This window comes from Aythya ferina, assembly GCF_964211825.1.
Source record: "Aythya ferina genome assembly, chromosome: 6".
In the NCBI taxonomy this organism is placed as follows: Eukaryota; Metazoa; Chordata; class Aves; order Anseriformes; family Anatidae; genus Aythya; species Aythya ferina.
The window spans coordinates 10339494-10356479 of NC_140303.1; the positions used below are offsets into that span (position 1 = coordinate 10339494).

Consider the following 16986-nt stretch of genomic DNA (forward strand, 5'->3'; position numbering starts at 1 on the left):
TTTTTCCAGCCCTCCAAACCCTTCCACTGCATCTGACCCCCAGATAGAGGGGGGAAAACCCACCTGGCTCGTAAATCCCACTTAGTGGGAAGCTATAGGATGAATTTACACCTAGGGCATTCCTGGTCCTGCTACAACTTGATGGAAGGCAAATCGTTAGACTCATATAGCGACCCTATAGCCATTGAACACCATCCTATAGCACCATCCCACTCTGGCCAAGGGCAGCAGAGAGAGCAGGAGACCTTCTTGGGTCCAGCAGCAGGCTTTTTGGGACAGGAGCATATCGCGGAGCACGGGACACCCAACTGCAGCAGCTTCCTTGGCAGAGCCGCTCACTCCCAAAAGCTCCGCGCACGCTCTGGCTGCTTGCTGCCAACACATTGCAGGCGCTCTGCAAAATGCTGCTCACTTGCTCTGCAGTTGCTCGCGACAGCTTGGTTTGGATGGGAAGAGGGAACAAGAAAGAAGCGCCTTCGGAAGGAGAGGAGCTACCTGCAGCCAATGCCACCTTGCTCTTCCTTTCCTTTTTGCTCAGAGCCTTGCTGGGCTATCCCCGTGTGCCGGGCATGGGCACACGCAAGGGTTAATCCAGGCCTCCCTCCCTAAAATAGAGAGAAACTTGTTTTCCCCAGCACCAAACTCCTGCCGCGTACGGGTGCACAGACAGTCATTTTAATGACTATACGCTGTTGTAATGTTAGCAGATATTTTAAAGAGCATATCGCTCCAACAGAAGCCACTGCCATCTGTGCTTCCCCAATTAGGAATGCAAGCAAATATGTATTTTACAGTAACATCAATAAAATGTAACGCGCAAGTGATGCATCTTGCCTTTTTTTTTTTTTTTTTTTTTTTTAAAGCCACAAATTGGGGAAGCAGTCAGTCTTCAAGCCGTGGAATTCCCTCGCATGAAGAACGGGATTTTTAAAACCAAAAGCACCGTCAACGCAGGGATCATGCAAGGAATTTTATTTCTAAAACCAGGTGAACTAAGCAGAATAAAGGTTCTATAATAGTTTATGCTTTTTTAAAGATTATCACTTTTAGAAGATGGCCTACACTTCTGCTGTTATTAAAAAAAATGATTGACAGGATGTTCATCAGCAAGCATCCCGTGCCATCCACCCCAAAGCTACCTGGTGCCAGCAGTCCCCCAAAACCCCAGTTTTCTTGCTCCAGTGAGGCACCCTCTGCCCCAAGCTGGCAGGGATCAGCCCTTGGGGGACACAAGAAGCTCCACGTGGAGCTGCTGCCAACCTCTTCACGAGTTCGCTTTTTTTTTTTTTCATGCAATTGCGTCTTGAGATTATTTTTTTCATCCTACACACCCTGAAGGGAAGGGGACGAACCCAAACAAAGTGAAAGGCAGAGCAGCTCGCCTGCCGCTGCCAGGCAGGCATCCCCTCCCTACCTGGTGCTTAATGCGATAATGAACCTTCCCCGAGGAGCTTTTGTGGTTTAGGGCTTGCTGCATAAGAACGCAACGCAGAACACACAAAGCCACATTTCTCTCTTCCCCCCCTCACCCCACACACATCTGATCAAAAGCCAGGCTGCAATTAAAACGCAGCACAGTTTTTTTTTTTGTTGTTGTTGTTTTTTTTTTCCTTATACCACTAGATGGTCTTTCATCAGCAAACGAAAACAGGGTAAATATTTTCTGTGCAGCGGTAAAGGTTATACTTCATAACTGTGCTTTGTGCTTCAACACCTCGTCCTTTTAAAAATAGTTTACATTAAAACACTGCCAGACAAGCCATTTGGTGCCACACAGGAGGATTACACCTGCTTCACAGCAAAGGCAGATGAGTGCAGGACCTGCCCTGCTCTGCCCCATGTTTCCCTTTCCAGTGGTCCCCAGCTCTGTCCCTAGCCCAGGGGTGGCCCAGTGGCACTCACATGCATCACCGCCACCAGCAGCACTCACCCATGGACGCTTTTGTCCTAAAAACGTGTTGGAGCATCTCTGGGTGACACCTCAGGGACCAGGAGCGTCTTGCAGTGTCAGGTGGAGCTTCCAAGCTGCTTCTGATTTTTTCCACATTTTTTTTTTAAGAGACCAACACAAAAGATGGACCTTCTAAGGCCTCTCCTCTGCACGCTCCAACTTGCTCTCCACATGCATGTTAAAGCACTTGAGAAACTCTTTGGAAGATTTGGAGTCTCTGTAACACAAAGAGGAACAGAGACCAGGTAAGGAATGAATCCACCAGGTCCCCACATCTCCTTCAGGATGGCTGCTGCACATTGTGGCCATGGAGAAAATAGCCTGTGGGGTCAGAGCATTAAATGCATTTTCCACTTTTTTGTCTAAGTGTGGACAACCTATTGGGCTCTGGATCGAGTTGTAGAGGCCACAGATCCCACCCCTGGGCACAGAATGAGCTTCACTGTTTCCATCAGCTCAGAAATCTTCAGACAAAGTACTAAAGTAAAATAGGTCACCACAACTTCACTTTTTTACTTCACTGTACACCAACAGTCACGTTCCTCCTTGTGGGATGCAGATGCAGCATCTCACTTGAAACCCTGATAGGAGTCACTCGTACACATAATTAAAAATAATTACAGAGCTGTAGAGATGTCCCTGCGCCGTCATAATAAAGAAATAATTCAATTTGTCCATCATCTTAATTTCTATCTTAACCACAGTGTGTAAGACTGGAAATACATGTGTTTCACTCCCATTAATTACTCTGGGCACACACAGACATGGGCAATACAATTAATTACTCAGAGCTCAACACCCTTCTGAGGGACTCCACCACAGCCTTTGGACCAACAAAAGGTCCATCTCCAGTGCTCAGCCATTGATTTCTGCGTGGGGCTGGGCAGATGTGGGCATGGGAGGGTTGGGTGTGCTGAGAGCCATGGGGAGAAAGTCATTTGGTGCTTGCCCTCCTTGCAGCCACCTCCAACCTCAGCTGAAGACAAAATACCTGTGAGAAGGGTAAAATAAGCTGCCCTTATCTCCTGGGCTGAGAAAGCCTTGGCAATGCTTGCTCTTCTACTCAAGCCCAGGTTGAAGACAACTATCAGGACATTGCAATATCCACGACTGAAGTCCTGTAGCTACCATTCAGAAGATGCTAGCTGCTGCTTTCTGTTTATTTTGAATCTAGAGGCTTGTGCTTAGCGACAGGTTGCCCGTGTCCATCTGTAGCTTGTTTTTTGTTTTCACGCACGCTGCACATTTGTGTGACAAGACGTGGGCACATTCAGCGCAGAACAAACCCGCTTGTTTTTCACCTACGGTCTGCCCACAGGGGGGGCTCGGCGGAGGCCAGGCCTGGCAGCGTTTCTTCTGAAGGCACCTGGATAAAAACAGTGTCCCCTCCACTGCCCACAGCATGGGGCAGGAGCAGGCCCTGCCTGCTGCAGGAAGCCTGGCCAGGAGGAGCAGCTCCCCTGATCCAAATGCTCTGGAGGCATTGGGATTGCATGTTCCTCAGGCTTCAGCCCTGACACACATCAGACCACTACACTTCTCATCACCTCTCACAGTGCAAGATAGCTTTACCACTGTTATTTAACAGCCAGGACCACATTTTGGGGGAAATTCGTGTGTTAAATGTGACCAGCCTCTCCCAGGCTCACAGGATCCCATAACTAGTGCCTCACAACCAGTGCCTGCCCATCCCAGAGGAGACTCAGCAGGATGAGCACAGGTGTAACACCTGCCAACCCTCACTTGGCTCTTCCCATTGACTCCAGTAACCCCCCAGCAGGCCTGAAGCTGGCCCTGCACCTGTTACCTTGGTCAGTTAATTAAGCATCCTAATTTACTTCCCTCTCTGAGTCCTTCTCTAGCACTTAGGAAAAACTCTTACACATCCTCATGTCCATCCCAGCCAGTCTCACCTGTTTGAGCTTCAGGCTGACCACAGGAGAGGATACCAGGCTCGATTCTGCAGCAGATTTTGGGGCTATCACCATCCTCTGAGCAAATTCAGGAGCTCACCAAGCGGAGACTTCACAGTTACTCATGAAAAACCCTGCCTAAAAGTCCTTCGGTGGGTGCCAAGCGCCGCACAAGGCGAGCACTGCAATCAGATGGCAACGTAGGAGATCCAGAAGTTGTGCCAAGGCTTTGGCTGGGAGGGGGAAAGGGAAAAAAATATTGTAGTCACCCACGCTGTGCAGCCTTCCTTCTCATGCTCCCTGGCAAAGCATTTTTTGTGCCCTGAAACAGCCCCAGCAGCACCTGAGCATCCCCAAAGCAGCAGAGAGGAGCCCCACAGGCAGCTGCTTTGCCAGCTGTTGGCATCGGTAGCACAGGCCTTCCTTGTGTGACAGGCAGTTCCCAAGGAAAACCTTAATCTCTGTCCCCGAGCACAGAAGCTGACACTTCTAAGGTTCTTTTCTAAGTTTTTTGCAGAAGTTCAGGTAGGGGAAAATATAAATTCACTGCCATCAAGATTTTCTATATCAAATCTCAAAGACTCCAGCCAAAACACCTCAAGGAGGTACAGAGGCCGTGCACCCCAATATTAGCAGGAGGTGAAGAGAAAGTATGAAAGCAAGCAAGAAAAAGGCAGAAAGAGAGGCCCTGGGTTGTGTTACAGGATGTCCCTCCCCTGTGTAGGCAATGCAAGAAATGGCCGCCCACTCTCCCCACAGCTGCTGTACATGTACATGGGTTTGTATGTATGTTTGTAGGTACTGCCAGGACAAAAACCCACAGCGCTGCTGTTCTTCAGGGCAGAGACTCTGTGTGTAGAGCATCTGAGAGAACAGGGCTGGGGAATATCACCTCAGCTGAGTTATTTTCCACAGTGGTAGTGACATTGATGTCCTGTGTCAGTCACAAGCTCTGTCTGGTCAGAAATCTGGTTTGCTGGTTGACACCCTGCCAGCTCCTACCTTTGGCATGGGGAACTGCTCCTTTTGACCTACACACAGTGGGAACCCACCAATTTCAGAGGCTCTGAGTAAAATCCCCAGAAGGGCGACCAGCCCTTGGTGGGATGGAGAAGGCTGATGACCTTGGGAGCACCAGCAGGGCTTCGCTACCCAGAGTGTAAGTGGGCCAAAGCGTGGCTCCACAGCACAAGGAGATGAGAAAGCTGGGCTGGAGGCCTCTTCAGGAACCAGAGGGGCAAGTGCTAACCCAAGCCAGCACAAAAAATAGAATACAATTGTTTAGATGTAGAGCTTAGGGATATGGTTTAGTGGGGACTGTTAGTGTTAGGTCAGAGGTTGGACTCGATGATCTTGAGGTCTCTTCCAACCTAGAAATTCTGTGATTCTGTGATTCTGTGTCTCTTACCATTCCCAGATGCCCACGATGAGGCTTAGGCCGCACTGCTGGAGGCAGGCCTTGTTGTGAAGGAGGCCAAGCCCAAGCCTAGGTGGAGGTGACACTTGGGCCATGCTCTACCTGCAGCCCCCAGAGCAGTGCTGCTGTCTCTCAGCTATCTCCAAAAGCAGGCAGTGATCCAACAGACACCCCCAGCACCAAGAGCCCCGTGTGCTTCAGGCACCGGCTGCACCCAGGAGCAGCCAGAGAACAGACAGCCACATTTCCAAAAGGACAAATACAACAGGACTCACCAAGCAGCTTCAGGACCTCAGGTGGATAAGAGCCTTGACATCACCATCAGAGCTCTCCTAAGTGGGATGCAGGGGGCTTTTAAACCAAAATACTCCTCCCTTAACAAGCCCCCGGCCTCACGACTTGGCTGGTTACAACAGAAAGCTGTTAACATGACCACCATCAGCAGCAGCCAGATCTCCACGTTGCCCCAGGTGAGTTTGTCAGTTTTCAGAGAGGCCAAATTGTAGCTCTTGTGGTTACGGAAAACCGTGGTGCAGCAAAATTTAACAGGCCCAAAAACCCAGAAAGGAAACAAAAGCCAGATCAGTGAGAAATCCTGCACTTGGCGGGTGCTTTTCTGTAAAACCACTGACCTAACCTGTGCAGCATTTGACTTGTGATTTTTGAACATCAGGAAGAGCCAAATTCTGCAGGTTTGGGAACCAAAACACAGGCACAAAGTTGACTGCCCCTGTCCCTGCCATTCCCCCATCCTGTGCTGCCTCTCATGCCCCAGAGCTCTTTCCAGCTATGGGGCCACAGCTATCACTCCCTCAGCAGGATGTGTGCCCATATATATAGCTATACCCATATACCACTTCTTGTTCATGCCCCAGGTTCTTGAGAGGATTTTCTTCTGTGTTTGCACCCTTTTCCTGTCTCAGTGATGAAGGAGATATAAGTATACTGTGTGTTCTTATAAATGTCTTTGTTGTGCCCCTTGTTTTGCACTCACGGTAGCATTGCTTGACTGAGACTTGAGCCTGAGTGTTGCGACACACCCCCAGCTTCCCTGTTATCCCACTTTTTGTAGTGATAAACCCCATTTTCAATGTATTTTTACCTCCCTTATTACTCTGAGACTGCAAAGTAAAAGCTAAGCACATTCAGGAGGGAAAAGCTCTTGAAAACCAAACTCCTAAAAGGTGATACATTGGCACAAAGCAAAAACGTGATTAGAACGGACTGTTTTCTAGTTTGTAACCTCTTGCTGCTTGGTGACTTACGCTTTGCTTGCTTTGAATGCTTGGTCTTGGCTGCACGCCCTGCTGTGCTGTTCAGGGTAGAAGATGGGGTAAAACCACTTGTTCTCCTTCTGCACATGGAGTCGGGCAGCAGCTGCAGCCCAAACTACTCAGCAATAACAGCCCCACCAATATGAAGTTTGGTATAGGCACACAGGGCTCCTCACTTCAACAATTACTTAGAAATAACAGCCACTGATCACATACTATCCCCCTATTTTTGACATGAAGAGCACAAAGCAGCTTTGGATTTCAGAAATGGCACTTGAGAGGCTGAAAAGCCTCAGGTCACAGCCTTGCTCTCACAAGGGAAATTGGTTCTTAGGGTTTTTTCCCCTCCCTCACTTAAGTATGGTAGGCCAAACCCTGAGTTAAGAGTTTCAAACATTATTAACCTTTACTTGCAAATGCTGTGAGCCAAGAGACATGCTTCAGGCAACGTTTCCATTCCTGGACACTCAGGGCTTTTCCTAAGTTCACTGTAAATGCAGACTTCTTACAGGCTTCCAGTGTTGTAACTTTGGCTTTCATCAACAAAAACCCACACATTTCAGTGTAATAAGCTGGTTACTAGAGGAAATAAAACTTGAACATCCCAAGGATATGCCTGCAAATCTTGCTGCCCAGTTCATGGGAGAGACCCATGCAATGATCTGGCTTGCACCGGTAGGTATCAGTGTAGTTCTGGGCACCATTTCTTAGCCCTAGAAAGTTATCGGTGTTGGGGCTCCTGGGACACCTCACCAGGCATCAGGATGCATGCAAAATAACCCTGCTGACTTTATTTTCACCTTTTTTCATGTGTAGGACTGCCTAAGCTCTGCAAACCTAGTGGATTGTGCCCAGCTAGCCTACTTATGAGAAAAACTACATGTCCAGCTCTCACCAAAATAGGTTTTGTTCACTCCTGCCCACAATAAAAAAGAAGGGAGCAAGCACCAGATTATGAAAGCCCTCTGTTCGTTGAGCAACTTTTGGCAGAAGCTGTGCTCTGGCATGGTTCAGCTAAACCTCTCCCATTAGATTACCCAGCAATTTGATTACTGTTGCAGTTAACTTCTGAAAAATCTGGCCAAGCTGAAGAGCTGTGAACAGGCCTCGTGGTTAACATACACGTGATGGCCCAGAAAACAGGTAAATCCCCTGCCCAGCTTTCACCCAACCTGCTCCACTCATCCCAGTGCTCCCCCTTTGCCCCATGCCCAAGGTGTTATTCTTCAACGCATACTCCAAAGGCTGCCCTGCCTGCACCCCCTGCCAACACCATGCTCACACAGCCCTTGAAGTACCTGGGCCACATCAGCAGCAGCACAGGAGTTATAAATGGAGCCCACGGACAGAAAATCACTTCATTGGTAATTCTGTCCCAGGAGTTTTTGCCCTTGCCCCTTTTTTCCTGACGCACCTTGTTAAATACCTGCAGGAAATTGCCTGTTTCCCCGGGGTCTGGTTCTCCACCGCTTTACATGAAAGTAGAACAAGAATAAAAACAGTTATTAGGCTAACCTGGTTGTCTTTTCCACCTGCCTGCTTGAGTACATGCAACCACAGGAGGTGTGGGGCAACAGACCCAAGGTTCAGGGCTCATTTTACATAGTTTTAATCAACAAGAGGCAAAGCCTCTTAAAAAAAAGGTGAACCTGGCTGAGACCCAGAGCAAAACCCCACTGAAACAGGAATTAAGACTCGCTGCTGATCTCCAGCATTGCCCCGTCATTCCATGGGAGCAATCTGTTTTATATATAATAATCCTCTTTTGCCTTCAAAAGTAGCACATCCCTCATCCTTCTGCACAAGCCAATGACTGGCATAATTAAAACCAAGCCAGACTCATCTAATTTGACACTCAAGCAGTTCAGACATAAAATATTCTCTTGAAAAAAATGCACTTTGCTGTTAAAAAAGCAGCACATATGTTTACATATGGATAATGAGCCTTGCTGGCAAGGACAATTAAGTCTCCTGTAAGCATCTGTGGTCATTCTCCACCTGCATTTCAGAGGAAGGCTGGCTGCAAGTTATTTGCCATCCGCTAAGGTAATTGTTGTGTCCCTTGTGCTTGGCTCCTGTGACTGCTACAGCAATTCCAGAGACTGTTCCTTGCCTTTTTCCTGATGCCCTACATGTCTCGAAGGAGGATATCTAACATCTGAAGAACTGGAGAGCATTTCCTCTTCTTCCTTCCTTTACATCACGTTTCTGACTTGGAGCTAGTTCTTGTAAAATAACCTTGAAGACTGGTTTACCAAGTGTGACCAAAATATATCTTGTAGGAGCTCCTTTGACCCAGGTTTCTCTACCTTTTTCCCCTTTTTAGCTCTGCTGCTGGTGACCAGGCTCACATAGGAGCTTTTCTCCTTGCAAAGTGGGACTAAACAGGACCAGCCCTGGTCAGGGACAAGAGATCCCACGGTGCTTGGGTGATATCACCCATCATTGCTGCCAAGGACAGCCACATTTCTGGGTGCTTATGAGACTTCTTAGCCTATTAGGTAGGAAGCTTTCCCCTACACCTAGAAAAATAAAGTTATATTCAGTTCTCAAGCTATACCTGTACCTGACCTAACCATCATTTAAGGAACAGCATAGCTAGATAGTGGCAAAGTAGCTCTGTGCAAGTCAACTTTATTATTATTTTTTTTAATATTAAAAATATGTACGCACACATGTTTGGGGCAAAGAACAGTAGCGTGGTCATGAGCAGTCCCCTTCTGAAAGCCTTTGCTCACTCAGAGCTATTTTACAGTAATACCCTTCGGTGTTAAACACAGCAGGGGCTTAAAGCAAGCACACTTGAGAGCAATTATGCAGCTCTCAAGCAAGCCATCCACCTACTTGCACTCATCTCCACTCCTCTCCCCCCATTATATTTTCAGCATCTCTACAAAACGCAGAATTATCAGCAGAAGAATGTAGTCCAGAGCAAGAAGCTTGCACACAGCAGCTGGGGTTATTATTAAAGGACCAACCTTGCAATGCTGCACAATGAGCACCCACGCTTTCGTGCATGGGTGCATTATTACTTAAGTGTGCAGCATCCCCCCCACACCATTTTTTTCCAAGAGGATCCTATTATTCTCACTGTGAAAGCTGAAGCAACCCTAGGCTCAGGTGAAAGCAACAGGCAGCACTAAAATATCATTAAAAATGATAGAAAGTTCCGGGTCAAGTTGGCTATTGCAGATAAAGCTACTATCATCTACCCTTAGTGATTGGGACTGAGAGCCAAGTGTTTTCATTACACACTGAGTAAGAAGTACTTTATAAATCACAATAACTCCTGACATGCAATAACATCCAGTCTTATTAATATAAACTGCAGGGATTTTTTTTTTTTTTTTTAAAGTCTGTTGGCAGTAAAACCACCCCTTCCATAAAACGTTGGCATTCGCACATGCCCTGCAGCTTCTCACAGCACCTTTAAGCACTAAAGATGTTCATTACCTCATACACACACAAAAAAAGGGCAGGATTATATCATCGCTTAAAAACACCCTCCCCTGCTTCTCCCTAAATGCCAGGGAAGTCAGCAGGGCCAGATGTGGGCACCCCAAGCCCCGTGGTGGTACAGGACACAGGGCAGGACACCAGCCCAGCACCATGTTGTGCTCAGGCACCCAGGCAGGGCTCCGTGCTCTCACAGGGGGTGGAGGAGCATCCCTCTCAGGGCTTTTTTCCCCTCTCCATTTCACCACAACTGCATTTTATTATTAGTTCTTGTCCCCCCCCCCCCCCCACAAACATGTCCCAGGAAGCAAACAGAGCTGAATTACAAGTATTAGGGTAGAGAAGCACTCCACAAGATACCATTTTCCCATCTCATAAAGAGACTTTTATGGTTTCCCCTCCCTTTCTAACTCAGTCAGGCACAACAGCGTGGAAGCAGAAGGAAAAACGTTGCTCCTCAGGATTAGGCAACATTAAAGAAAGCCAAAAAAAGAGATTATTTTTGCTCTGTTGAGCAAAACAGGGGCTTGGCTCAAACTCTCCAGCACAGCAGAAAGCACCACCATCACTATTACTTGCTTGAGAAGTTCTGCTTGTTGAGAAAACCTCTCATTAAGAAAAATTCTGACTGCCAACCCCCAGTACTGCTTTTCTCCCAGAACCATACCTGAGGATATGAGGCCAGCACCCCTGCCTAAATGCACCTTGCATTAGGGTGAAATGCCCATCAGGTGTTGATCTGATGCAGATTTGTGCCACTGCACCACGGCTGTGCCTTGTGTAGCAGCTCTAGAGACTGGTAGGGGTGAGAGAGGAAAGACGAGACCGCAGGTTGGCATTTCCAAGTGACTTGTGATGAGATGCCCGAGAAGTGGCAGGATTGTTTTAGACGACCACTGAGTTTTGCACCAACAGCTGCTCATTGCGCGCAATGCAGCGCTGGTGCTAAGGAGATGTGAGCGGGAATGGCTGCAGCACCTGCCTGTAAAGAAATTAATTGCTCATAATTAGGGATGCTCCAATAAAAAAACGTCAGCAGGAATAACCCATTCCCCAATAAACTTTTGCAACTTTTTGATGCTTCCAGAGGCATCGCAGACACCCCTATGAGCATCTTTTTAAACTTTAAGTCTGTTTTTATTTATTTATTTGTTTTCTTATTTATTTATTTTCTTATTTATTTATTTATTTTGGTGTGCGTGTGGTGTTAAAGTTCCCATCTGCACTTGGAGGCTCTCGTGGAGGGAAAAAAAAAAAAAAGAAAAAGAAAAAAAAAAGGTTTTAGCACTAATTGGGTGGAAGAGGAGCGCTTCGCGGCGCAGGCAGCAGATGTCAGCATTGCCATTCCCTGCCTCCGCCCGCAGCAAGCCTTCCTCGGAGGAGAGGGGCATCGGCGGGAGGCTGTCTGCACCGAGGAAATACTCAGGTGGTTGGGAAAAAACATTGATTTTCACTCTTCGACACGTTTCTGCGCGCTTTTAAAATATTCACGTTGCCTAATGCCTTAAGGCGTATTAAAACGATGGGGCGAAGCCTTTTTCCGTCGGTTTAATGCCCTGCTTGGCCTTCCTTTGAGGCTCTTTCCCAACAATTTTTCATGCCACCCAAATTTGGGAAGGAGCACAGGAGAAGGGATCATCTCCTCGTTGGGCCACCGAGGCCCTTGGGAGGGCGAGTGGCATCCCTTCTCCCCCAGGCTGTGCCAATACCATCACGTGCTGTTTTTCCCTGCTTGGGATGCCTTTGGGATAACCCTCCGTGCGTTGCAAGAGGATGATTGTGCCTGCTCCCACATCCCCAAAAATCAGCAGATTAAACATCCTCGGCTCTGTGCCCCCGGCCTGGCTCCTGGCGCACCCGCTGCAGGATGGATGCCATCCCCTCCTGCCCGCACATGTTCTGGGCTTTGCATTTGGGTGGCAGCATTGGCCGCGCAATGGGGATGTGCAGCAGCTCCAGCTGTGCTCCTGGGAGCTCTGCTTCCCAGCCTGGGCTGCATGGGCTGTAGGTGCTGGGCTGTAGGTGCTGGGCTATAGGTGCTGGGCTATAGGTACAGGGGACCGTGGGGCTGTGTGTAGGGGTACAGAGCTGTCCGGTCCACCAGAGCCAATGTTTTGCCCCGTTGACATGACCAGCATTACTTTCTGATGTCTCTGAGATGTTTTATGGCATGAAGCAGCCCCAGGCAGCCCGCGGATGTCCAGTTGGTCTTCACCCAGCTGAGTCTGAGCCCTCATCCTGTTTTTTTTTTTGGGGGGGTGCAGGGTGAGATGGGATGGCTGCTAGGAGGAGAGGAGCCGGGGCAGCGGAGGAGAACCAGAAAGGATCCGCTCAGCTCTATGGGAGGCTTTGAAGTGGTGATGGAGCACACTTGCTGGTAAAGATGAGAAAGGATCACTCATCTGGGAAGATTTCTCCCCTCCCAATGTCTGCCACAGCCCGCTGGTGGCAGCCACGTTGTCAGGAAGGTGTCCTTCTGCACGTGGGCCTGGCAGTGAGCTGTCCTGCCAGAGCTGCAGAGCCCCGCAGCAGGTGACACTTCCTTTTGATGCTGTATTCACAGAAACCACAACCCTTCGAGCGACCTGAGTCCTCAGATGGTGCGTGGGGGATGAAAACCACAGAAAACTGTGAATTTTCCAATAACTGCACATGATGTTTGGACTAATCATAGCATCCTTCGTTTCTGTGGTAATTACTCTGGCCTCTAACACCATGTACTAACATCAGGGTGCCCCCTGATGCTTGGTGCCTACTTCTGGTTGCTGCTGATGGGGATAAATGAAAGGCAAGGAGATTGTCTCCTGCTAGGGCAGGGTTGCCAGGATCTCTATTGCTCCTGCCAGCTGAGAGCCAGCCCAGGCAGGTGATTCCACTTTGCTGTGGGAAGAGACAGGATTTAAGGTCCTGGTGCGCAGGCTGGGTTTTCTCCTGGAGAGGGATGGAGGGTGGAGGAGGTAGGTGGTTGCATTTTGGGAGGGGTTTTTATTTATCCTCTTGCACTGAGGTTCTATACCTTTATGTTTTCCCCAAATTATCTTAATAGTTGGGGAAAACTTGCTGGTTAATGAGGCACTAGTACTGGTGTTAGTGTAGTTAGCATAGTGGCAGTGCTGCCCACATGAGACTTCTAAGGGATGTGCTAAGCGTTCTCACTAATGTGATTGAAGAATATAGAATGGATTTTGTGAATCGAGACTTCAATTTCTCTTTCTGCAACAGAAAAGAAAAAAGCATTGACTTCAATTTACATTTATCTTTCTAATAGCTCATAATAGGGTAGGTAGCTTTATGGAGAACACTATAATGTGAAACCAGCAAAAAAAAAAAAAATGTTTTAAAAACCCTATATATGCATCTATAGTTCTTTCAAATTTTGGCATCTGAGTTGTTTGTTAAGATGACCCTGTGTTATGGCTTTATAAAGCAGGTGTGATGTCTGTTTTGTGTTTTCTGTAGGTAGTTGAAGCTAAAAATCCAAGGCATTGGTGAGAGCAATGTAGGACACCAGGCAGTGGCTCCCATTCCTTGCTCGTATTCATCTTCTGGTTCAGTCCACTTGCAAACTAACAAAAGATATTGTTGCAAATCACTTCTTAGCCTGCATATGTGTTTAATTAGTCTCCAGTCTACATAAGGAACTGCAAGGAGAAAGATAATTATGTGGGCTTCATGCTGTTTTGAGTTCTCGCACTTTGCAATTTCTTTTCCAGTGTTCAATTAAAAGTTAAGGACTTTCTGAGGCTATCCAAGTAGACTGCTATTGATTCTTCACTCTGGAGCAGAAGCCCTTCTTATAGTTTGTCAATTTGTAAAGTTGCTGGTTGGGATAGAAACCAGGTAGCATGACATCCCTGGGGAAATGCCACAGTAAATTCAAGGTGTCAGCTATGAGAAGGCTTTCCTACTTGAGACCCAAGTGTCTGGTAATTTAGAAGGTCCTTCTTATTATATTTTTAGATGTTTAAAACAATTTCAGTGTTAAACGAAGGGACAGTATGCAGTGGATGGTGTTTTGAAGAAATCTTACTACATGGAGAAGTGTGCTGAAAGCTGAGACAGACAGACTTAAAAAACCTTTTTCTCCTTGTGCTTGGAGAATGCAATACAAGAATGAGTATCTACAGGCTGCTTGGGAAAAGCATGTCGAGATCCTTTATCAACAACAATTCCAGCAGTTATATTGCTAGGACACCAGTGAAACAGCACTCTGTGAAACAAGGAGCACTTGGGTTGTGTGGTGCATCTGGTGGGGTGCTTGGTCCTGTAGTGGATAAAATCCTGCAAGAAGGAGGGAATACTATGTGGCTTAACATAATGCTTTGGAGAAAAGCGTTTTGTTACAGATCTGCTGTTTCCTCCTCCTTTGTGGGCAATATGTATGTGTGTCCTCAGTGCATGGGGCTTATCACTGCCACTGGTGTGGCACCTGAGATGAGAAGGGAAGAAAATCAGAAATGTTTTGCCCTAAGTGTGTTCCCTCAGTCTTGTTCAATCTGTGGACATTTTCTCTGCTCTGCTAGGAGGATAAAAGCTTCTATAGGGATTTAACCCAAAGAAAACTCTTGCCCATGGGATCTCTTCCTTTGTTTTAATGCCTCTCAGGCTCTCCCTCTGACAAAGGAGCAGCTGATATGCCATTAGAGGAACCGACACAACTGGAATGCAAATACCCTGTGCAGGAGTGAAGATCCTTATGCAGAGAAGACTAGGGAGTACAGGGGATAGTTCAGACAAAGATTATAAATATCCCCATTAAAGGCTCTCATTTTCACTGAGATAATTACAGAAAAAGCAGGGAACACTTCTGGTCAAAGCCAACAGTCTTCATAGGGTGTTCCAGCCTCGATAATGGCACACAGCTTAATGGTGACAAAGTCAAATGGTCCCTTCTGTAAGCCTCCAGGTGTGGATTCCTTCTGGTCTCCCTATCAAGTTTTCATACTTGGTCTATTGGACATGGGCTGCTCTTCATCACAGCGGGGTACAAGCTCTGTCTGGAAGAGCCTGGCCCAGGTTTTGTGCAGTCTTTCCTCCCTGCTGGCTTTAGGGAGGCTGCAGTGGAGGGTCCCACTTCTCCAGGAGGTTCCTCCACCCATCTGGTGGTGGGGACATAGGCAGGAGGTGGCTGTGAGCTGCTGCCAGCATTGTTTTATATCTCTGTAGCATAGCTCACCCAGTCCTAATTAGCTGTGACCAGGGGAACCATGAAGCTGATGCAGCACAGTGAAAGAAGCACAACTACGTGCTTAGGAAGAAGGCTGCTATACAAAAATACTGTAGTAGATCTTTTTTGTTAAATTAACAGATTTATGGTGTGGTGGGTATATGATGAACTGAGATAACCGTGGTGAGCAAAGCTGCATCCTGATGACTTCGGGCTCTATAAAACTGCTTACACTCATGCTGCAATATCATTGTACTTAATAACTCCAATGTTGACTAAGCTGTGAAGCTGAGTTCTAGATTGACACACTTGTACAAGAACAAACATCCAGGCTTGAAGATTTTGGCTATCTTCAGAGTCTGTCTGTGAATTCTGGACCTGGTGCTGGTTTCCAGCTTTCAGCACCAGTCTGACTGGGTTTCCCAGAACCAAGCTTTTGCCTTGTGTGTGCTGGCCCCGCTGTCATACCCAGACGTGGGACCAATGTCACTGGTGCTTTCTTAATAATTAGAATTGTTTCCACCTGTTAATATTAACACCTAATAGTAGGGTTAATCAAATGCTAATTAAGACTTTGTGTTCCAAGTGATAATGAAAGAGGCAAAGTGCCTTCGTGTGTCTTAATAGTCACAATACTTGTCACATATGTTAGACAACTTGGTGTGTGAAATAGAGGTTATTCCTCTATTCTTCTTGCTTTAAAAACTGCTTAGTTAAGTACAGTTTGTGGGGAAGGATAATATTTTTGATTTGGACTAGCTGATATAATCAGAAAAAATGGCAAGCTTTTGCTCATAACCACCCCCCTCCAGGTCTAAGAAGATTTGGGCTAGCGCTGACTGAACTGAGTGTTCTCAGTATGAACAGAGGGGAGGGGAAAGGCTGTGGGTTGTTAGTTCCTCACCATTCATAGTCACGCACTACTTTTTCCTGTATAATTTAACTGCCAATTTTTCAGCTGTTTCTTTTACACAAAGCAAGGTAACCCTTGGGATATTATACAGATGTAAGAAATAAGTTCTCTGTGCTATCTTAATATACTTACAACAGAGATTCACGCACAAATTAGGAGAAAACAGACTTAGCCATGTGTTTATGAAGTATGGCAAATCTCATTTTAAAAAACTGGAGAGATGAAAACATTGCTGACACCATTTACCTTCTTCAGCCTCAGTTCTGCTGGGCAAAATCAGAAGTGCTATTTGTTACTGTTTTTATAAACTTTGTGAAAATTTATGTGCCCAGGGGCTGTTGAGAAGAAAATAACGAGTAGCTTCCAAAAAGCCAGTGATGTAACTCACGGTGAGAGCCTGTGAACAATGGATATGATGGGTTCATTTTGCTAGATTCAGTCCAGATCCATGTTAAGTTGATGGGAAAACCTCATCTGACTCTGCTGAGGGTTGGGCCAATGTGTTGCTCTTTGCCTTGAGCAATAAGTGAAATGCCTGGGTGATGCCTGCATGCACTAAGATTATTAAATTGTTAATGTCTGTAGTCAACATGTCTCATTAGGTTCAGTAGGTGCTTGTTAGACACAGTCTTGGGTTGGAAAAATGGATCAGGAAGGTGATTATTTCTTTGAGAATTACTCACTGGGGAATCTTTGGCTTGTAAATGAGATAAATGTCTCTGACACATGACCTGACCACATGCCAGTCTGAATAATTGCCAGCCCGCCACAGAATCACCAGGCATGGGCCAAGGGGGGTGAAGACCTGGCGAGGTGCTCTGAGAAAGCTGTTGTCTTAGAAGCGACCCAGCAGATGGGACAGCAGGGTCTGACACCATGTGAAGCCCATGACAGT

General features: G+C 46.9%; 2 protein-coding genes across 5 annotated transcripts in view; one reads left to right on the forward strand and one right to left on the reverse strand.

Annotated features, from left to right (window-relative positions):
• The window catches only part of IKZF2 (IKAROS family zinc finger 2), a 137917-nt gene extending 132323 nt beyond the window's left edge, over positions 1-5594 (reverse strand). The window contains exons 1-3 of the mRNA XM_084523164.1: positions 5557-5594; positions 3865-4097; positions 1931-2168 (exon numbers count right to left, since the gene is read on the reverse strand). Of these exons, the coding sequence (XP_084379290.1) occupies positions 1931-1967 (37 nt within the window). The 5' untranslated portion in view covers positions 1968-2168; positions 3865-4097; positions 5557-5594. The remainder of the gene's footprint in view (positions 1-1930; positions 2169-3864; positions 4098-5556) is intronic.
• A 5763-nt stretch (positions 5595-11357) lies between these two features.
• SPAG16 (sperm associated antigen 16) overlaps positions 11358-16986 on the forward strand; it is a 394440-nt gene continuing 388811 nt past the window's right edge. The window contains exon 1 of one of the 4 annotated variants that reach the window (XM_084524434.1): positions 11358-11437. The gene's annotated coding sequence lies outside the window, so the exon portion shown is untranslated. Of the gene's footprint in view, positions 11438-12844; positions 12969-16986 lie in introns of those variants that run through there. The other 3 variants (XM_084524432.1, XM_084524435.1, XM_084524433.1) reach the window with 3 other exon arrangements.